This window comes from Brassica oleracea, chromosome C6 (assembly GCF_000695525.1).
Source record: "Brassica oleracea var. oleracea cultivar TO1000 chromosome C6, BOL, whole genome shotgun sequence".
Classification (NCBI taxonomy): Eukaryota; Viridiplantae; Streptophyta; class Magnoliopsida; order Brassicales; family Brassicaceae; genus Brassica; species Brassica oleracea.
Window position 1 is genome coordinate 16,284,658 of NC_027753.1, and position 21,205 is coordinate 16,305,862.

At 33.8% G+C, this 21,205-nt stretch overlaps 2 protein-coding genes, 1 long non-coding RNA gene and 1 pseudogene across 3 annotated transcripts; 1 reads left to right on the top strand and 3 right to left on the bottom strand.

Moving 5' to 3' along the window:
- Positions 1–2,526: 2,526 nt before the first annotated feature.
- LOC106296833 (pentatricopeptide repeat-containing protein At5g39680-like) lies at positions 2,527–4,854 on the top strand. The gene has a single exon (XM_013733062.1). It carries the CDS (start codon positions 2,616–2,618, stop codon positions 4,746–4,748), a length of 2,133 nt encoding a protein of 710 aa, XP_013588516.1. The 5' UTR covers positions 2,527–2,615; the 3' UTR covers positions 4,749–4,854.
- Positions 4,855–4,918: 64 nt separating this feature from the next.
- On the bottom strand, positions 4,919–5,768 carry LOC106296834 (probable calcium-binding protein CML45). The gene has a single exon (XM_013733063.1). The coding sequence runs from the start codon at positions 5,625–5,627 to the stop codon at positions 5,046–5,048; it is 582 nt and encodes a 193-aa protein (XP_013588517.1). The 5' UTR covers positions 5,628–5,768; the 3' UTR covers positions 4,919–5,045.
- Positions 5,769–13,087: 7,319 nt separating this feature from the next.
- Positions 13,088–14,092, bottom strand: LOC106299541. The gene is made up of 2 exons (XR_001261804.1): positions 14,008–14,092; positions 13,088–13,927 (listed from the first exon to the last, which is right to left on the bottom strand). It is a non-coding gene; the product is annotated as an uncharacterized LOC106299541 (long non-coding RNA).
- Positions 14,093–15,029: 937 nt separating this feature from the next.
- Positions 15,030–19,439, bottom strand: LOC106296868 (annotated as a pseudogene).
- Between the last annotated feature and the right edge of the window lie 1,766 nt (positions 19,440–21,205).

Sequence of the window (21,205 nt, forward strand, 5' to 3'; positions counted from 1 at the left end):
GGTATAAGTGTCTTCTATCCTTCATTAAAAGTGAGGGTAAAAGTGATTAGTGTAGACATAAAAAGTGGTACTATGAATGTGGTATTTGTGGCATTTTCCCTTTTATTAGTTTATAAAATCAGTTACGCATGAACATTGACTATCCATTTAGGCACGAATTGTTCTTTTCGACTATCATTTTTTTTGTTTTGAAATAAGGTATCGCTTGAATATTATAAATTTATGTGTGAGTTTGAAATTATTTATAAATAACTAAAATCATACCATGTTAGACTTATCTCATATATATTATTAAAACAGAAGTATATTTGGTACTGGTTGGAAACATAGATGACAATGTAAATTAGGAATTGTTTGGAAACATGGATAGCACTATAAAAAAAAATATAGTGTCCTTTTAATAATTTTATTAATATTATTACATTAATGTTCTTTCCATATATTACCAAGTTTAACAATTTTATTAATTATATTACCTTAGCCATACATCACATCATTATATCACCACAATTATAATAGTGCAGATTTTTATTTATTAGTTAATCAAAATTAACTTTGTACCAATTATAAAATAAAAAATGTAAAATAACTGAGTTTTGCATATGATTAAACGGTTTAGTTTGTTTTACTAAATTTTATTTATTTATTTGAATTTCAATCAGTGAAAAATTACATAGTCAAAAACATAATTGAAAGACATGTTTTGTGAATAAGATAATAAAAATGTATTACATGTATTGTCACTTAATTTTTCGCTCCATATAATTATTTTATTAAATAAAAAATTATTTCAATTTCACTAATTTAGCCAAACACATAGAAATAGACCTTTTTATCAGGGGGAAATTTTATGTTTACCACTTTTTTTTTTTTGAAAGTCATGTTTACCACTTTTAGGGAACCACTTTTCATCTTTACCACCTTTAAAGGGAAATTTTTTTAAAAAAATACATTTTTCATTAAGTGGCAAAAGACTCTTATACCATTGTTCTCTATATATATAATAAATCATTATTTAACTAAATAAAAAATAATACAAAATTTAAAAAACTTAATTTAAGTTTTCGAATTTTACTTTTTCAAATTTTAACTTTTTATAAATTTTTTTTTTGAATTATACTTTTTTCAAATTTTCTTTTTGAAAATCAAAAATTACGTTTGAAACTATTTTTAAATTTTTTTATATATTTTAAAGTATTTATTTATATATTTATTAGAATCCTAAATTTCATGTTCCAAAAGTCCTACCCCACCCCTCAACACTAAACCCTAAGTCTATATTAGTTAACCATAGGGGTATAAGTGTCTTCTACCCCTCATTAAAACTGAGGGTAAAAGTGATTAGTGTAGACATGAAAAGTGGTACTATGAATGTGGTATTTGTGGCAATTTTCCTTTTATTAGTTTATAAAATCCGTTAGGCATGAACATTGACTATCCATTTAGGAACGAATTGTTCTTTTCGGGTATCATTTTTTTGTTTTGAAATTAGGTCTCGCTTGAATATTATAAATTTATGTGTGAGTTTCAAGTTAAGTCCTTGTGTCGGTTATGATGTATAGAAACCTAAAAAATATAAATAACAAATGTATCTGAAACAGGTGCAGATATTTGTACCAAAAATAACCATATTACCGATTCAGTGTAGGTCTTTAGAATACAATTAGTTATATTACAACTCATCTAAAATATATAACACTAATTATGAAAAATAAATATCAATGTATAAAAATGTAAGAACCAATATCCTGCGTATGCGCGGATCCATCTCTGGTTATAGCTTATTTGGTTAAATTTCAAGAAATAATTATATTTTTATGCTAAATTTCGAAAAATATTTTATATATTAAATTAACTTGTTTATAATGTTTTACTTTTGTAAATTTGATGTATAATGTTTTTAGTTTTGTTAGTTTGTCTTATTCGATATTGATTTCTTTTTATTATGAAATAAATAGTTTTTTTGGAAACATCGACATATTTAAAAATAACAAATTAAAATGCTTATTTGTCATAATACGATTGGTGGTTTTAAATGACACTCTTGATGGCTTATAGCCTCAACTTTTATATAGTATAAATATTCCCTCTGTTTCAAAATAGTTGATGTTTTGGTTTATTGCACAAGAATTAAGACATACGCTTTTATCTAAAAAATATCATTAAAAATATAAACAAAAACTAATTCAACCAATCATCAAAAGAACTATAAAATATAATTGGTTACACAGTTTCCAATGACACTAAAATTAATATGAAAATATCAAAACATTATATATTTTGAAATATCAAAAACTTTTCAAAATATTTTCTATTTTGTAACGGAGAGAGTATATATATATATTTATATATATATATATATATATATATATAGATTCACACTCGGTCACTCACCCTTTTGAAGCAGCTGCGATGATATTCCATCAAAGTTAAACCGAAACCATACCAGAATTCAGATTTCCGGTCTAACCAAATTGAATATTTAATCCCAAAAAACTCAAACCGAAATTAAACCCGAAAGTTTATCGAACACCTCTTAAGAGACTGAGTTTCTTCTTCTCCGTTAAACCTTTGAGGGTTTTGGTGATTTTGGGATAAGGAGCAACTTTGGTGCCATGTCCGTCTTGCCTATACTCGAAAGAAGAGTGGTAAAGTTGAACAAACTTACGTCTTTATTACCCAAACCAGTAGAAGCTCTTCCTCGGGTTGATCACCTTTGTGCTCACTTAAAAGTCTGTGCCAAATCAAGTTATCTGAGGACTGGTGAATCGATTCACGCTCATTTGATCATAAGGAACCAATCATCGCGAGCTGAGGACGCATGGCAAATCACATCTCTGATCAATCTCTACATGAAATGCGGGAAAACAGTTCGTGCACACAAGCTGTTCGATTCAATGCCTGAGAGAAGTGTGGTTTCTTGGTGTTCGTTGATGAAAGGTTATCAAGATTCTGGGTTTGATTTCGAAGTTTTGAAGCTTTTCAAGAGTATGGTTTTTTCTGGTGAATCGCAACCTAATGAGTTTGTAGCCACCATAGTTTTTAAATCTTGTTCGAACTCTGGGAGAATCGAAGAAGGTAAGCAGTGTCATGGATGTTTTCTTAAACATGGTTTGATGTCACATGAGTATGTACGAAACACTCTTCTCTACATGTACTCTTCATGTTCTGGAACAAGAGAGGCTATCAAGATTTTGGATGATCTTCCGTGTTGTGATCTTCTTGCTTTTAACTCGGCTCTTAGTGGATATTTGGAGCATGGTGCTTTAGACGAAGGGCTTGATGTTTTGAGAAGGATGGCTGAGGAAGATTTGGTGTGGGACGACTTCACCTGCATGTCTTCTTTAAAGCTTTGCTCCAGTCTCAGAGATTTGGAGTTGGCTCGGCAGATTCATAGCCGAATGGTAAGGCTTGGTTTCGACTGTCATGATGATGTTAGTGGTGCATTCATTAACATGTATGGAAAATGTGGTAACCCTTTATATGCTCAGAGAGTTTACAATGGTACGAAAACTCTAAACATCGTCTTGAACACATCGATCATGGATGCTTACTTCCAGAACAAGTCTTACGAGGAGGCTCTGAATCTGTTTGCAAAGATGGAAAACAAAGAGGTTCCACCTAACGAGTTCACCTTTGCTGTTTTGTTAAACTCAACCGCTGAGCTCTCTCTTCTAAGACAAGGAGATCTTCTACACGGTCTTGTCGTGAAATCTGGTTTTAGGAACCATGTAATGGTTGGCAATGCGTTAGTTAACATGTACGCCAAAAGCGGTAGCATCGAGGATGCGTGGAAAGCGTTCTCAGGCATGGCTTTTAGAGACATAGTTACTTGGAACACAATGATATGTGGCTTCTCACATCATGGACTAGGGACGGAAGCGCTTGAAGCCTTTGAGGAAATGATGTCTGCGGGAGAGTTCCCTAACCGCATAACTTTCATCGGCGTGTTGCAAGCTTGTAGCCATATGGGTTTCGTGGAGCAAGGTCATTACTACTTTAACCATTTGATGAAGCAGTTTGGTGTTGAGCCTGATCTACAGCATTATACATGCGTTGTGGGACTCTTGAGCAAGGCTGGCTTGTTCGAAGACGCTGAGTATTTCATGAGAACAGCTCCTATAGGATGGGATGTTGTTGCATGGAGAGCGTTGCTAAACGCTTGCTACGTTCGCAGGAACTACAGTTTAGGAAAGAAGGTGGCGGAATACGCCATTGAGATGCATCCGAACGATTCAGGGATTTATATATTGTTGTCCAATATCCATGCCAAGTCCAAGGAATGGGACGGTGTGGCTAGAGTGCGTTCTTTGATGAAGGAGAGGCGTGTTAAGAAGGAGCCTGGAGTAAGCTGGATAGGTATACGAAACAAAACCCATGTGTTTCTTTCAGAGGACAATCAACACGCCGAGATTGTGCTGATTTACGCAAAGGTGAAGGAAGTTTTGGCAAAGATCAGGCCGTTAGGGTATGCGCCTGATGTTGCTGGAGCTTACCATGATGTAGACGAAGAGCAGAGAGAGAACAACCTCTCTTATCATAGCGAGAAGCTAGCTGTGGCTTACGGTCTGATGAAAACCCCTGAGAAGTCACCCTTGTACGTGACTAAAAACGTGAGGATATGTGATGATTGTCACTCTGCAATCAAGCTTATCTCAAGGCTCTCAGACCGTTTAATAGTTGTCAGAGATTCCAACCGGTTCCATCATTTCCAAGATGGTCACTGTTCTTGTTGTGATTACTGGTGATGATTTTGAAACCGATCATTTGCCGCATTTTCTTAATATTCTCTAGTTATCATTTTGTAGGTGTAAATAGTGTCTCACAGTTCACACTGTAGGAAGCTTTTGGTTGTAATAGTATCTAAGTATGTGATAATTATTCATCATCTCATTTGTTTTTTTTGCTCCATAGGAGCTTTTGATATTAAAGTTCTGATAATATATTTTACAAAAAGGTAACGAGGCAACAACATTAACAGACAAAGCAAGAAAGAAACAGAAGTGCAAAAGTTGATAGATTCTCTTACTCCAGAAACTATGATTTCAGCAGAAGTTGTTCTCCATGAATTTCACAAATCCATGGAAATCGATTCTTCCATCTTTGTTTCCATCGAATGATCTGATCATTCTTCTGCAGTTCTCAAGGTTAGATCCTTGCTTCAAACCAAGGATTGACAAAACTCTCTGCAGATCTATGGGATCAAGAAACCCATCTCTGTTTTCATCAAAGACATCAAAAGCTTGCTTCACTTCCTCCAAACTCGGCTCTTTCTCTTCAAACAGATTCGATAGTTCCTCTGAACTGTAACGTTTCTGAAGTCCCTCGCTTTCTTGGTCCGTGAAAAGTCCTAAGCTTTGCATCACCATCTCTGCATCTTCTATACAAAGACCATTACCATGTTCGATCAAACTCTGGATTTCAAGATCTTTGCTCTTCTTCTCGGAAACAAAATGCTGGTGTTGAGGAAGATGACAGAACCTGGAGAAAAAGCTCTGAGCGAAAGAAACCCATCTGAAAAAAACGGTGAGGAAAAAATCCACCAGGAAAGAAGAAGAAGAGTGTTTGCATTGGAACAAGGAACTCTTTTCCATGGTTATAAGACAGTACAAGTGGTTTGCAGTCATAACTTTTGTTAGATTCTAAAACTAAAAAGCTTAGCAAATGAATGAAGTAAATGTTTTGGAAGAGATGTGGGAGATATGAATTGTGTTATAAGGTTATATATATAGTCAATGTGGACAGAGTTTTAGGTGGAGAGGCAAAACTGAGGAAGTTGCAGTTGCAAGAAGAGACTAGGACGGATAGGGAAAGATGAAACTTACATAGAAACTTAATATAAGAAAGAAGAATACAAAGTAAGTTTAGAGGAAGTTTCTTGTGCACCATTCATGGTAGTATAATAATTTTTGTAATTTTCTATGAAGTTAAACTATATTTAGTATTTCTTTTTGGAAAACTGTATTTTATACATGTAGAGTTATGATTGTCAATAGATATGTCACGTCTCGCTTAATCGTGTTCCTACTTCTTACCGTGCGATACATTTCTGTTTTTTTTTTTTAATGCTAGTTTCAGAAATTTACAAATTTCCATGTTTGATTTTTCTTTTACGTCGTATGTATGGTTTTCATATCACGCAACTATCTCCTAACCGCTTATACGTATAATTCGACAAACAAGATTGTTAAAAATTGAAGAAACAATTTGCAATGTGTAGTTTTCTTTGATTCTTCCAACAAACATTCAAATTGCAACAAACTTCATTCAACCATTTCTTTTTTCCTTTTGGTAAAAAAAAAAGTGTTTTCACCTCTTTGCCGGAAACTCAAACATTGTAAATAGTTCATCCCAGTACAAATCGAACCCGGGTGGCGGAAGTTACAGCCGCAACCCCCTTTACCACTTCATTCAACCATTTCTTTTTAATTAACCAAGGGTGTCCAGCGAACGCCAGACCAACTAATACCCAACAGACTAATCCATTTTTTTTTAATTTTCAGAAACAGTAATCCCGACCTTGTAAACAGGGGCGGACCTGGAAAAATGTTTTATATGGGGCACAATATATTTATATATAGTTTATTTAAATTTCTTACAAATTTAATTATATTATTATAAAATAACATATGTTTACAATCAATAATTAATTAATTAAATAATCTTTCCGTTAGATAAATATTTTTAAAATATGTATTTTGTGAAATAAAAAAATAAAAAGGTAATATATATACTTACATTTTCAATATATTTTATATAAGATAATAATGGTAAACTGTATTTTTTGAACAATTAATTGTATTTATTAAATTATTATTAGTTAATCACAAAATGATATATTTATTATTAAATTTTAATATATTTTTAATAAACATAAAATTTAAATACTTAAATTTTTGAAATAAGGGAGTAGAAAATAAGAAATAAAAAATAGATAGATATAACTAATTTAATAAATTTTAAGAGAATAAGTTAGAAATGGTAAAAAATAAAATATAAGAACAAATAGTCATTTAGACATTTAGCAATAAATATTTTCTTTATATATAAAGAAATGTTTTACTCCCTCCTGAGGCTATCCAAAGAAGCTGCAATGTCACTAATTCATGTCTCTCCAGCTTGACACGTGGACTCTTCAAAGAGCGTGTTATTCACTTTGATTTTTCTTTTAACCTAACCAACCTTTGCCGTTCCGCATCCTCTTCCCAAACGATCCAACTGAGAAACGCCAGTCTTTATGGAATTGAAACCTCAATACCCACTACTTCATCTTCAATGCTTCGTTACTTCTTCTTCGAGTTTGCACATAGAGTATATATAGAGGATTTGAGCGTCTTCACAGTCATCGATTTGATTCGCCTTCAATCGCATAACCCCAAAGCTCTCTCACCAATATCCGATAATGGCTAATCAACAGCGCCTATTCTCAGAGTTAAGATAGGCCGTTGTATAAATTGGGTTGTGACAAGGCTCCTTCGGTTTAGGGAAGCTCACAATGTCAAGAAAAGAGATCCTTCTTGCAAATTGATGGAAAGGTACCTACTGTAAATTTTGATGTACGTTTGTAGACATTAGGGCGTTATAAGAAACACAGCTCACGGGTTACTTTTTTGTTGCCTCACTTGTTGATGGTATCCTTTGTTTACGTATCTCGATCTGTGTTTTTTGAAAAAAAAAAGTTTTGTGTTCTTTGTTTATCAGTCTGTTTGTTTTCATGTTTTAGATTGTTTGATACCGCGTAGATATTCAGAACTTTTCTTTTTGGTACAATAGATATTCAGAACTTGACAGTTCTTTCCGGACCTTTCACTCTGGAAACGGTAGCTTCCCGTCATGGTGAATTGTAAAACCCACTCGAGAATTGGGATGGTACGCACTGATCATGAACTAGAAGCTATCAGGCAGCGAAGAATGCAAGAGTGATGGTTCAACATAGCACTGTAACTTCTAATTTCTAATAGCGTTCATGTATGCCACTTCTGTTTTTTTTTTTTAATTGAGAAAATTGCACTTTGTGACTCATTGTGAACCACCCTGATGTGCAGGGGAATCATGCAATCATCAGAATCCGGATCAAGAGAGAGCACAAGAAGATGCTAAAAATTGTGTTAATTTGCTGACTATTAGCTGAAAAATAAACTCTGTATTGAGCTAAACTACTCTCTGATTGGAACCTATGTTTAGGGAAGATGATGAGCGTATGTTTAGGGAAGCTGATGAATGTGTTTACAGATCCAGAGACGTCGTGCGTACGCTATTTCGTGTCTTCTCATTCATTTTTACTTGAACTCTTCTGTGACCTTATCATCACTGCGATAGTTATACTCTGACTTTGCATCTTCTGCAAAAGTTAGAGTAGCTGAAAAAATAACAGTCGTCTCCATCAACGGCAGAGAGAGAAAGAAAGGCAGAGGAATACAGAAACCGTAGCTTATTATACTCGAGATCTTTAAGAGTGTGATCGTACAGAGTTAGAGAAGAGAAGTACATGAGTGTTGTTGATCTTTCTCATCCACCATTAAGTAATAGAGGATATATTTGAGTTCCATAGATGATAAAATAACATTTCTTAGTTAAAACTATTGAATCGCCTTATGTCACATGTATTCAACCTATGTCATTAGACTAACTTTATAAGGCGGTTTCACTATTTTCAGGGTAGTTAATTTCCTTTTGGTCAACAAACAAGAAGATAACTAATCAAAAGTGAGTTACAAAAAAAACTTATCAAAAGTAAGAAAATAAATTATCATAATTAATTATATTTAGTTAAAATGATATATATCAAATTTTAATCGGTCAATTATTGGTGTATTGCATTTTTAGAACCTTTGTGCATAAAAAAAAATTACATGAATCAAGATAGCTAATCAAAATTTTCATAAATCAAACAACGTTTATTTTATGTATACTTTAGCTTTGAAATTGTTTTATAATTCACATCCCGCTCGTAGGGCGGGCCGACCCTAGTAAATTAAATAAAATATTGGAGAAAAGCATGGTCAAACGTGAACGTATGTGGTACCGTTGACTTAATTTAACCAAATAAGCTAGATTTACATGCACAAAATTATGTTACAAACACAATATAAATTTAGTATGAGGCACGCGACCCACCCTTGATTCAAGTAGATCTGCCCCTTCTTGTAAACCAAAATCATCGTTTAATTCTCTCATAGATGAAAAAACCCTTCTTCACAAATTCTTTCTTTCTGTTTATTTACAATAAACGGGTATTCTATTATTCATGTTTGAGGTGGTCTATAGAACTAGATCGGAATAGAATAACCAATAACACAAAGCTTTCTATTCTATTTTGTGCTCTTAGGATGTGAGAGATCTTGAAATCTGGAAAACATAGTTAAAATTTCTAGTCTTGGCTATCTAATTTATCAAGACTTTATCGCCTCCAATTTTGTTGCGAAACTTGGCCATGCATGAGGCTCATTTAATCATGCAATTAGATCCTTGCAATCCATCCTAAATCTCTGACTTGTCGAATGTTCGAGCATACTCTCCATAGGGCATTGCAGTGCTTCCACTTCTAAATACAAAACAGCATCTCGCCGTCTTAAGTTCCCTGTCCCCAAAAGTTGAAACTTCCAAAAGTTGAAACTTCCACAAGTTGTCCATCCATAACCGTCCGCATCCAATGAACTGAGCTGTAGAGGTCCATGAGCCAATAACATGCACATATTACCCAAACTTAAGAATTGTGGTTCCTCAATGGGAAGTTCTTGTGGAGATGAAGACACCATCTTATTTGCATTGAACCAAGCTTGACATTCGCTTTCGACATGTTGGACTAGCTCCAAATAATCACTGTATATCCCTCTAAAAAGTTTATCATTTCAAGCATTCCAGATATACCAGATTATCTAGGGATAAAGGTCATTATCAAATTATGGTTTCTCAATATTGTTCTTCCTCCAGAAAAAAATAATATGTATTGGTATAAATGCTCAGTAACGGAATGATGTCAGGGTTAGATGGGGTGCTGATAAACTGTTCACCATCAGAGCTTGCATCGCCTCTGGAGGAGCCTGCGTCTGATCCATTGGATCCCAATTCCCAAAATTCATACGTCTTTCAAATCCTTTGTTTCATCGTCATCACACAAGTCTAAGCAACGCGCACCGCTTGGTCTTTTCCCTGGTATCAAGAGACCCATATCCGAAGGAGGAAAAACTCGGAAAAACTGCCATCCTCCAAAAAGTCTATGCCGTCAGTGGAACCCTGACTGCATCCTACGTGAATCTCTAAGCCCCAATGGCTGACTTGCAAACTAAGACCTCTTTTCCATTGTCTTTAAAACAGAGTTTGAACGCCATGGAGTCCAACGAGCCACCAGGACAGCTGATCTCCCATAGAGGTCCGCTGCTTCATGCACCTTTTTGGAAACATAGAGGGGAAAGAGAGATGTGGTAATATTTAACCCACATCCAAAAGAGGTAAAATTTAATTTAAAATTTTAAAACAGAAAAAAAAAGAAAAACTAAAAACTAAAATCTAAATCACCATTCAAGTTTTTCAAAAACCTAAAATCTACAATCAAAAACAAAAATTTTAATTAAAAAAATCTTAACATTAGAAAACAAAATCTAAAAATTAAAAACAAAAACTAAAATTCGAAAACCAAACAAACAATCATTACCTTAGTTTCTCATAACCTTATTCTTATAAAGACTCATCCAAACATATTACTTTCAAAAGCGATATACTCTTCCCTTTTTACTGAAAAATATACTTAAGGCAGAGACGGTTGTAGACTTTTTTTTTGTGAGCAACATAACAGACTCTTTATGACTCTGCAAACCAAACTGGTAACCCCGTATTCATGTGAATTACAAAAGACAACTATTTTCTAGCACATCGTGCGAGACTGTCCGCCCTTGTATTTTGCATTTGTGGTACATTTACAACTTTTGAGTGATTAAAACTTCTTTTGAGGATCGGGATATCTTTTAAATAAATTGCAAAAACATGCCATTTTTCTGAATTCGGCATCATATTCACCAATTGAAAATAATCTGTTGCAATCGTCACTTGAAACTAGCGTAAATTCCTCATACTTTCCATTGTCCAGATAAGAACCTCTATAAACATAATGTAAGAAAAAGTTTACGTAAGACATCGCTAATTTTTACAATCAGCTACTGATTGTTTCTTCACCATGATCAATGACTTGTTTGACTAACGAGAGGAAATCAATTAAATGATGACTATTACATACTCTTACTTATTGAGGGCATGAAAAGACAAACATGAATTAATGTCACCAGTTGCAACTAAGTTCCTTTGTAATTTCCTGGAAATTGCAAATGAACAAGATAGTGTGAGTGGCTTTCTTTTTCTATGTAAGCTTTATTATTTTGTCAAATAAAAATGTTCATTCTTGGTTGTTTTGGACGAATATGGGCTAAGTCTTCTGTATAGTTGACTCTGTCAATTCATTCAGTGAGGTTTCTTTTTTCATATTATATTTTGTAATCCTAAGTAATCCACTTTAAACAAAAATTCAAATATGTGACAAATACCATATTATAAAAAGCTTATACTAACAACAAGAAAATCAATAATCATCAACTTTTTTTATTTTCTTATCTATTATTTTATTCATCTCATTATATGAATAGCCAAAAACGATATAACGACATAAATATTTGATTGTTAACATGTTTTACACTTGATTTAGTTTGAGTTAGGGATTTATTAAAAATGTTACCAACCATCGTATAGTTATAAATTTTTTAGTTTTTGTTTGAATTATAATGTGGTAAAGTTGAGTTATAATTTTGAGTTGTCTCCTTTACAAAATAAACAAATCAAATGTTAAATCAACATCAAAGAAAATTGCATCTATTAGAGTTTGAACTAAATTGGGTTAGTATTTTATTGTTTAGTTATCTACGTTTGTTTTTTCTTAAGTTTTGTAAAGAAACTTATCAGCTTATGAAACATAGCAATTGTCCAACATTTACTTTTGATTAATTAATAAATATTCTCAACAATTGTATACACCTATTTATTTGTTAGTCAAACTTTCTACAAACTTTATTATTTCCATTTAAATTATTTAAACAAAATTGTTTTATAATTTAAATTATTTAAACAAAATTGTTTTATAATTTAAATTGTCTAATTATTTTGGTCATTAAAATTTACATGCGTAAAATTATATGTTTATATGTGTTTTTTGTTATTATATATATATATGTATATTGCAATAATTTTAACTAATATGTTCAAATTTTCTCTATATATTTTTCTTATTAAATCATTAACACCTGTTATTAATTTATTTAAGTTTTTCGTTATTTTAAATAATACTTACTACAGTTTATAAAGTAAAAAGGTTACCAATCAATTATAGTACTAGTAATTATATTTCTGTAAAAAATAGATATTGCAACTTTTTACAAGATTATATTTTATACATATTACAAATTTCTTCTAATATAGTTTAATATATTATTTTTTTCTTACAAATATTTCATTATTTATATATTATAATTTTAATTATTTCATCATTACTACAACTTATACATCAAATAAGTTATCAGTCATCGATTTTAAGAAATGTTAATTTTTACTCTTATTTTTAATGCAAACTTACTACATAAATACAAAGCTTCTACCACCTAAATTTTACTACAAGTTATATTGAATTACATACATACTGCAGCTAAATTTTAATAGTACATGTCACCATTCGGAATTAAAAAAAAAAAAGAAAGAAAATCACACATGTATCTCAACAAAAAGCCGGCACAAATATAATCCACAGAGCCACAGCACGGAGACAAAACCGACCTGTTACATACATCCAGAGCTAACAACCAATAAATTATTACAAACTTAACTATCTGAAAACTTAAAAGGACCGACTACCTCAATTTTTAAATAACATTAACCCAACCCTAAAAAATTTCTCTAAAAATAGCTATCCAAGTAAACATCAAAAACAAATTCTAACAAACAGAAGAAGATAGAAACTTCAACTATATTAAATTCTTTCCGTTCAAAATCATCAAGATATTGCTAACTGTGAGGTTACCAAAGCAAACAAATCTTCAAACACATGGCCTGAAGGGAAGCCAATCCATAACTCAATCAGATACAATGGTTAGAGCTTAATACATTAATCCACCTTAAGTGATACAAATAAGAGTAGATCTATATTCAATAAGAACGGAACAAGGAATAAATAAAAAACAAACATTGGCTGAACACACCTAGGCTCTAGCCATCAAAAGAACAACAAAGAAAAAATCGGTTTGTATAAGCTGGACAAGAGGAGAACACTTAAAATAACTCGAATCAAACGTTAGTGATAGATGTGACCTCGTTGAATCACAGCTTTAGAACAAGTTGTAGAGAAACACAAAACACAATACTTGTGGGCAATTCCTGCTTGCCTCTTTTTGGCTTTTCATTGATTTATATAGAAAAAAAAATGCTAGAAGAAAGGTGGAGACATCATCTCCTACAAGCACAGGAAAGTGGGGGAAATGGAGAAGGTTGGTTCCTTAACATAAGGACGACACATTCTCATTATTTGACTGAAAAATAGACTTAAATGGACCTTAATCTTGTTTGACCCAAATGGGCAAGAAATCATCTCATAAAACCTAAGTTAATATACATGGATTAAGGAGTGCAAAATGATGATAATACCCTAAATGACGAGACAATATGAACCATTTGATCTAATCTTTTTTGTTTAAATATGTTTCGTCGGATGATAAAAAGAAAAGGGTGTGATATTTATAGAAATGCCATTAATGAAACTTCAACCGAGCCGTCGAATCATCTCATCTACGTTTTAATCTTGGCCACACGATTTCACCCATTTTTATTTTTCTCTCTCATGGTTGGGACACACATCCCTCTTAAATCTCTCTTCTTCCTCTTCATAAACCTACAACTACACCCAACCACCACGATCCATCAATGTCTTCAACAACCAAAGCTCTCTTCTTAAAGTCTTTATCTACAAACCTTTACCTCGATTTCTTAGAGATTTATACGTCTTAGGACGACGAGAATCACCACATGTGCATCTTCATTGGTTCTTCAATCGTTTGGTAGGAACACTTCTAATTATAGGTGTCCATTTTATTCAGCTCTAGAATGTGATTAAAATAATGTTTAGCTTTGATCAAACAGAATGCTAGAATTTTACTCCCTCTGTTTCTGAAAGTAGGATTTTTTAGATTTATTTTTTGTTCTAAAATGATAGATTTTCTAAAATTTTAAGGTACTTTTAGTAGTTAATGTTGAAAAGTTGTATACTTTTAAGAAACATTAATTGAAAATATTTGAATTGGTTGAATACTATTGGTTGATATTTATTGGAAAATCTATAGTAAAATAAATAATAAATTCAATTGTAAATATTTATTATATTTTTAATAAGCGTGAATACTGTAGAAAATATTTCAGAGGGACTATAAACAAGATTATTTAAATGAATCAAAAACTGACGCGTGTTTGGCACAGGGTCATAATACTAGTATTTAATAAAACACCAAATACATAGGGTAGGGTCCAAATAAAATAAAAACTTTATTTTCAGTAGTATTTCATAACAGTAAAAAAAACAAATATCAGTTTGTTCAAAAAACCGACCTACATGGAGAATTGATTCTGTTTTTCTCAGACTATTTTTATAATTCTTGCAAAGCTTTAATTCATAAATTTTGCATAAACCCTAGAAAAGTCTTCTTTTTCAGGTGCGATTTCTCTCTCTCCCTCTCTCTCTCTCTCTCCCTCTCCCTCTCTCTCTCTCTCTGTTTCGGCTTATTCATGTAAAGCTATGTAAACGTAATGAGTCAGATTCTGAGGTTAAATATAATATTATTAGAGTATGAAGCATAAAATTGTAGGATAAATCATCTTTTGAATATGGTACAATTGGTATAACTCCTAACACATAAATCATTAACAACTCATTTAACTGGTACAACTCGTACATAGTTGTTAGGGTTTAAAAACATTATATTACTTGGCAAAATTTTATTATTTTGTTTTTTTTTTTCAAAAACTGAAAATGAGATAGTAAACTATTATTTGGTTGGTGATCCTAAGAAAAACTATCATTTTCCAAGTGAAAGTAGTATAACCGGTATAACTAGTATAACTTCTGTAATTAATGAAGCATGTAAAACTAGTATAACTGGCAGTACTAGAATAATTGGCATTGATGAAAGTAGAACTAGTATAACTAGTACAAGTAGTACGTGGTGATGTTTTTTTTTTTGAGGAACTATGGATAATAATTGCGGTGTGATGATATATTTTGATCATGTGGGAGATGAAGTTCGATAGTATCAGAATGACCGACACATTTGTACTAGTTACACCAATTATATTTTTCTTAGTTTTACCGGTTGGACTAGTTATACGAAAACAACATCATCTAGTTGAACCAGTTATACTATTACTAACTAAATTATACTAGTTACACTAAGTATATTTTCTAGTTGTACCAGTCAAGCTAGTTATAAGATGTGTAGTTGTACATGTTAGACTAGTTATACGACAACAATATGATCTAGTAAACCAGTTATACTCACTTAGTTGTATTAGTTACACTAATTATATTGTACCAGTTAGATAAGTTTATTTAATCAGTTTTACAATATATTATTTAAACAGAAAATATTTGTACCAGTTTCACTCTCTTAGTTGTACTAGTTTCACAACTTAAACTCCACACAGTTGTAAAAGTTATACTTCTAACACTCACTTAGTTGTAATACTTATACAATTTTAAACTGTACTAGTTATAGTAGTTACAGCTAATTTCTTAGTTTAATCCTATCAGAACAATCAAACAATTTCCAAAACTTTTGCTGTTTTTTTCGCCTCTATGTCATTCGCTTCCTGAGGTATGCATGAAACTCTGTTGTTAGACCCAATCTCCCCATTGTCTTCTACAGGAGAAGGACTCCTTGTGGAAGATCCTGAAGGTGAGGTTACTGGAGGCAGAAGACTTCCGGGCTGATTAGACGATTTTTGGGGCTGACTGGGGGTGCGCTCGGCGAAGCCGTTGATGGTGCCAGGATAAGACCACCTTGAGGTCCAGTGGAGATGCGTTTTCTCTCTCGCGGTTCTGAGCCTGCTTGGTTAGATTCTACAAAGAACAACCGTCGACACCACCGTCTTGCTTCCTCTTCTTCGTCGCGGCCCCACTCTTCTTCTTCGTCGCCTCATCTCTCTTCTTTTTCGTTCTTCTTCGCCGAGTCTCTCATCAAAACTGGTGAGGCGGGATTCGAGCGGGTCTTTGATGGTGTTGCATTTTTTGGCTGTCTCCGCTTCCATGTTCGCCTAAGGTGAAGGTTCTCTTTGTTAAGACTCTGTGGATTCAGATTTCTTTGACCTTCTGGATTTGGTTGATTATGAGGCAGTGATGTTTGAGTGTTCATTGGATCTTCGTTTGAGGTTAGTAGGCTGTGGCCTATGATTCTTTCTCCTGGCCTTTGTAGCGCCTTCGCTCAACCTTTGGTTGTGCTGGTGATTGTTCGGTGAGAAGTTTCGATGCTTTGAAGTTGTGCTGTTCCTTATTTTCTAATTGACGGGTTTCTCTGGATATTTTGGTAAGGAATTGAGGAGCTTTTGCTCAATCGCATTCAGTCTTGAGTAGTTGTTTGTTACCCGTCTTCTTCTTTGGCTACTCGGGTAGAGAACCGTTGTCTCGTGGCTTCAATTAGTTGAAGTTTGTTCTTGAGCCGCGGATGCTCATGGTTCCTGGTCGGAACTTATTATGGAGCTCTTCTTGCACCTCAATAAATGCCCGTCAATGCTTTCTCGCTTATTCTGGCTTCTGCATTCGTCTTGCTTCTCACCTTTGATGTTGTGCTGTGTGATCCAGAAGGTCCTAGTGATCTTTACTCCCTTTGTTTAGTTTAAATGATGTTATCATTGTGTTTTTATCCTTGGCTCTGGGTGGTATCGTTTACCACGCCGGCTAGTGACTCTGGAAAGGTGTGTACCTTTGCCGGCTTTGTGTGTAGTCTTTCGGTTGAATGGAATATAATCTACGAGATGAAAAAAAAAGTCAATTTCAGTTTTTTTTGGTCCCTTTGCGGTCCACTTCCAACTTAAAATGGCTTAAAATAAGAAAAAGAAAGGTTATGTTATGGTTCATACATCCGGTTTGGGATGATGGCTCTGGTTGACTTCGGCTTGGTTTTTATCACTCATCATTACTCCCGTTTTGGTCCCTTTGTGGTCCACTTCAAACGAAACCGTTCGAGCTCGCCTACGTTTTGGGGATGGAGACGTTGATGGTTTGAATGGTGAATTCAGCCATCGTTGAGACTCTGACTGCCATATAGATCAGTGACAATATTGACTCTCACGTTTTGGTGATTTTGAGGTCTTCTTACACCATTGATTCATAAAGTAGATATCAAAATACTTTGGAGAGAAGACTGTTATTTAGAAATCGATGCTCATTTTAAAATGTTTGATTCATTTGTGAACAGACAGTCATATGATCGGTATACATTTTGTATGTCTTGATGGAAAAGTGGCAAATATTTCGAGACCATAAATAATATTTTATTTAATTACAGTTTTGGGGTTTTGGTACAAACTTTCACTCTTCAATGCAAAAACTACTTCTCCCTCACTATGTCAACCATTATATATAGATATAGCTATATTTATAAAAGGACTCGCCTGCTTTTCTTGGGACACAAGACTGAACCCAAAACAATCAAATCATCTGCTTAGTTTCATCTTCTTTCTATGAGCTTTCATGGAAGTTCGCTGACCTAGAAAGAGCAGCAGGATTAGCTAGCAGTTCCGGTCGTCTTCCCGGAAGTTTTCCATCCGAAAGACAACTTTTTACTTTGTGTGATGACCTAAAACCCCTGAAAGCGTCTGCCTTTTCGTCCTTCTTGATTCCTAGTGTTTCCCATATCGAACTTTTAGCAGCTTCCTCTGGATCATCGATCCTCAGCGTCTTGGGAACCCACAGGCATCTCCCGGATATTCTTTTTGTTTCTGGTTCAGCAATGCCCTAGTCTCGTGAACGTTTACCAAGTGTTGGAGAATTTGGACCAGACCCACCAGATGGTGAAATGGGTTGTGGCATCCAAGTGAAGGAGCTGTTCCATGTCCCTGGTGAAACCCCCGGGCAGCTCCAGTAAGCTGGCGGAGGGTAAAACGGTAATACCGTCCACGAAACACCGTTCCAAGGGTAGGGCCAAGCTGGTGGTGGTGGTGGTCCTGCAAAGCATGGAACTTTTGGTAATGGGCTGATTGCTACACTCTCATTGGGTTCTTGCTGTCCGGTTTGTGTATTCAACATTGACTTTTCAGCAAGATTCAATCCTGAAGCCATGGATTCACAAAGGACTGAATCAGTTCCAAAAGTCAGGAGATTAGGATCGGTTCTTGCCGCTGCCTTCTGCGTATCTTCCGCAGATGTTATGCCTACATGACGGTTATAATGAGAAGCCAAGCTCTTGTTCTTGCGCCTCCCTGCACCAACAGGAACGTTCCTCATAGTTCCACCAGCTGTCCAATATCTCTGACATCTCTTGCAGAAATGGCGAGGCTGGTTAACGTTGTAGTTGTTGTAGTAACAGAACTTGGTCTCCATGCTGTCGCATCGAGGGCAAGGCAGAATCTTGTCGGGTTTCTTTAGTTTCCCCTCACGAGAGCAAGTCTCGTTGTTCTGTGACGACTCTTCATCCGTCTTTGTAGCTTTTGTTGTTTTAGTTTTCTCAGTAATACTCGATGCCATAGTAACGTTACTAGATTCATCCCTCAACTGATTATCTTTCTCTTCCTGGATCAACATATAAAACATCGCAATAGTCACATCAGTATCCTAATATGTAACAATGTTACTCGTAAAGGAACAAGCAAGGATCGTTGTTCTGTATAAAAATCAAACAAACATCAAACCGAAGATAGAAACAACAAAAGCTAGTCTCTGAACGCGTAAACCCATCTGAGGAAAGACTAGGAACCATCTCCATGGAATCAAAACCGAATGAAACTGTTTGAGATCTTGATTCACTTAATCTTAACATCAACAAATCTGTCATGGGTATTCTTGAAAATGTATCCAAGAATCCAAAAAAGAGCTTACCTTTTCACTCTCGCTGCCTCCACCGTGAAACCCAGCATCATCTCCTCCATCTTCTCCTGCTAAACCGGAGTCACCCATCTCTTCATCATCTCTGGTACACGAATCTGATAACTGAACTGGATTCTGGTGTTGATGTTCGGTATAGCTAGAAGAAGAATCAACACCAACAAGCTCAGGTAAAGGAATCGTCTTCCCAAATAGCTTAATCGCCGGATCAGACATCAATTTTCTTCTTGTTCTCCAGCGAGAATAAAAATAAAAGCGGAAACATTTGAGAAGACAGCTAGAGAGAAAGAAACGACTGTCTTGTCTTCTGTTTCGGTGGTTGTCTGAGTTTTTTTTTTCTTCGCGAGTTTGTACAGCCTTTTGATTCCCCCAGTGTGCCACGTCATTAGTCTTTAGGGTTCTGAGCCACAAGTTTCTTTTAAAAAATAAAAAATAAAAATAAAAAGGGGATTTCTTTCTCCTTTTTCCTCTCTTTTTGGCTTTTTATTTTCTTTTCAATCTGGTCAGCACTTTTTCTTTCCTTTTTGGTTTTTTTTTTTTTTTTTTTTAACAATTTCTTTCCTTTTTGTAGTTCTACTTTTTACTATCTTTTATCTGATAAAAATTGACTTATCTTCGAAGATTTTTGTGACCAAAACATTAAAACATACTTTTTATGTTCTAAAATATATTGTGTTTATAATACTTTCTGATGTTTCAAAATATCAAATGTTTGCAATTTTCGAGATAATTTTTTTTAAACATATGTAAGCAATATTTTATAGTGTATTTTACAACTGGTTAGATTAATTTATAATTTTCTTGATACTTTTTCGATAAAGAAAATTTATAATATATTTGTGATTTCACATAAAACATCTTACAATTTGAAACAGAAAAAGTTTAAGAACTATTTTATCCACTTGACCCAATTCAATTATATTGTTTTAACATAGTTGAATCCGTGAATATATATTAATTTTGTATTTAAGGTGTAATTGTATACTAATAAGTAAACATTTTTTTTTGTTAGAATATGTTGCATGAAAAATTTACAAGTATACCATTTTTTTAAAAAAAATTCGCTTAAAATGAAAAAATAAAGTTAACAACAAAGAAATGGAGGGGGCAATCTACGAAGGGATTGTGAGCCTTCATTTCTAATGGCAATAAACATGTCCTTGATTCTGCACCACCAGTGGCGGACCCACTAAGGCTGTAGGGGTTCAAATCAGAGCCGTGCGAAGGTTTAATGGGGCCTGAGGCGAATATAAAAATGGGCCCCTTTATAAATTTTTTTTTATCATAGTACAATATATATTTGAAAAAAAAATATTAAGACAATAACTTTAAAAAACTAAGACAAAATTTTTCTTCCCTCTTTTTCAATAAACTCTTTAATCAAATTATCATAATCTAGATTCCTAACTAATTCTCTCTCGATCGATATAATTGCTAGACCATTTAATTTTTCTTGTGACATGGTTGATCGAAGATAAGACTTTATTAGCTTTAACTTGGAAAAGCTTCTTTCAGCAGTGGCGACAGAAACTGGAATCGTCAATAATATTTGATAAGCAATCCATGAGTTTGGATAACACTCTTCCCTTCCTTTCAAGAAGTTCAAAACTTCAAGAGGTCTCTTGTAATCTTGTGGCAATGCCTCTTTTAGAACCATCAGTTCAAAACACAAATCATCCCCAATAACATCAGAATGATTTACATGCTTTAAAGCTGCTTCAAGATTGGTACAAGATGCCATCAAACTATCTTCACTCGCTGATTTCAGTTTCTCCAAATCAAAGAGAAAACCAAATGTTTGTTCATACTTCTGAAATTGCTCAAACCTTGTTTCAAGAGAATAAAGAGCTTGATCCATGAGAACCAAGAAAGAAGACGTGTGTGCTTGCTTGAGAAAGATTGATGTGAACATTGCACGTAGAATACTTAGGAATATATACGAACCAAATATATTAAGTATAACTGCACTTTTTCCTTTTTATTTAGGAGTTTGACATATAAAACATATATTCCTTTTTTCAATTTGGAAAATTGACAATAAAATAAAATATTTATTTTTTAAAAAAGCAATGTAGATAATTGAACTTG

Excerpts from the sequence above, each read along its gene's own strand:
- LOC106296833 (XM_013733062.1), top strand. The coding sequence starts at position 2,616 with ATGTCCGTCTTGCCTATACTCGAAAGAAGAGTGGTAAAGTTGAACAAA.
- LOC106296834 (XM_013733063.1), bottom strand. The coding sequence starts at position 5,627 with ATGACTGCAAACCACTTGTACTGTCTTATAACCATGGAAAAGAGTTCC.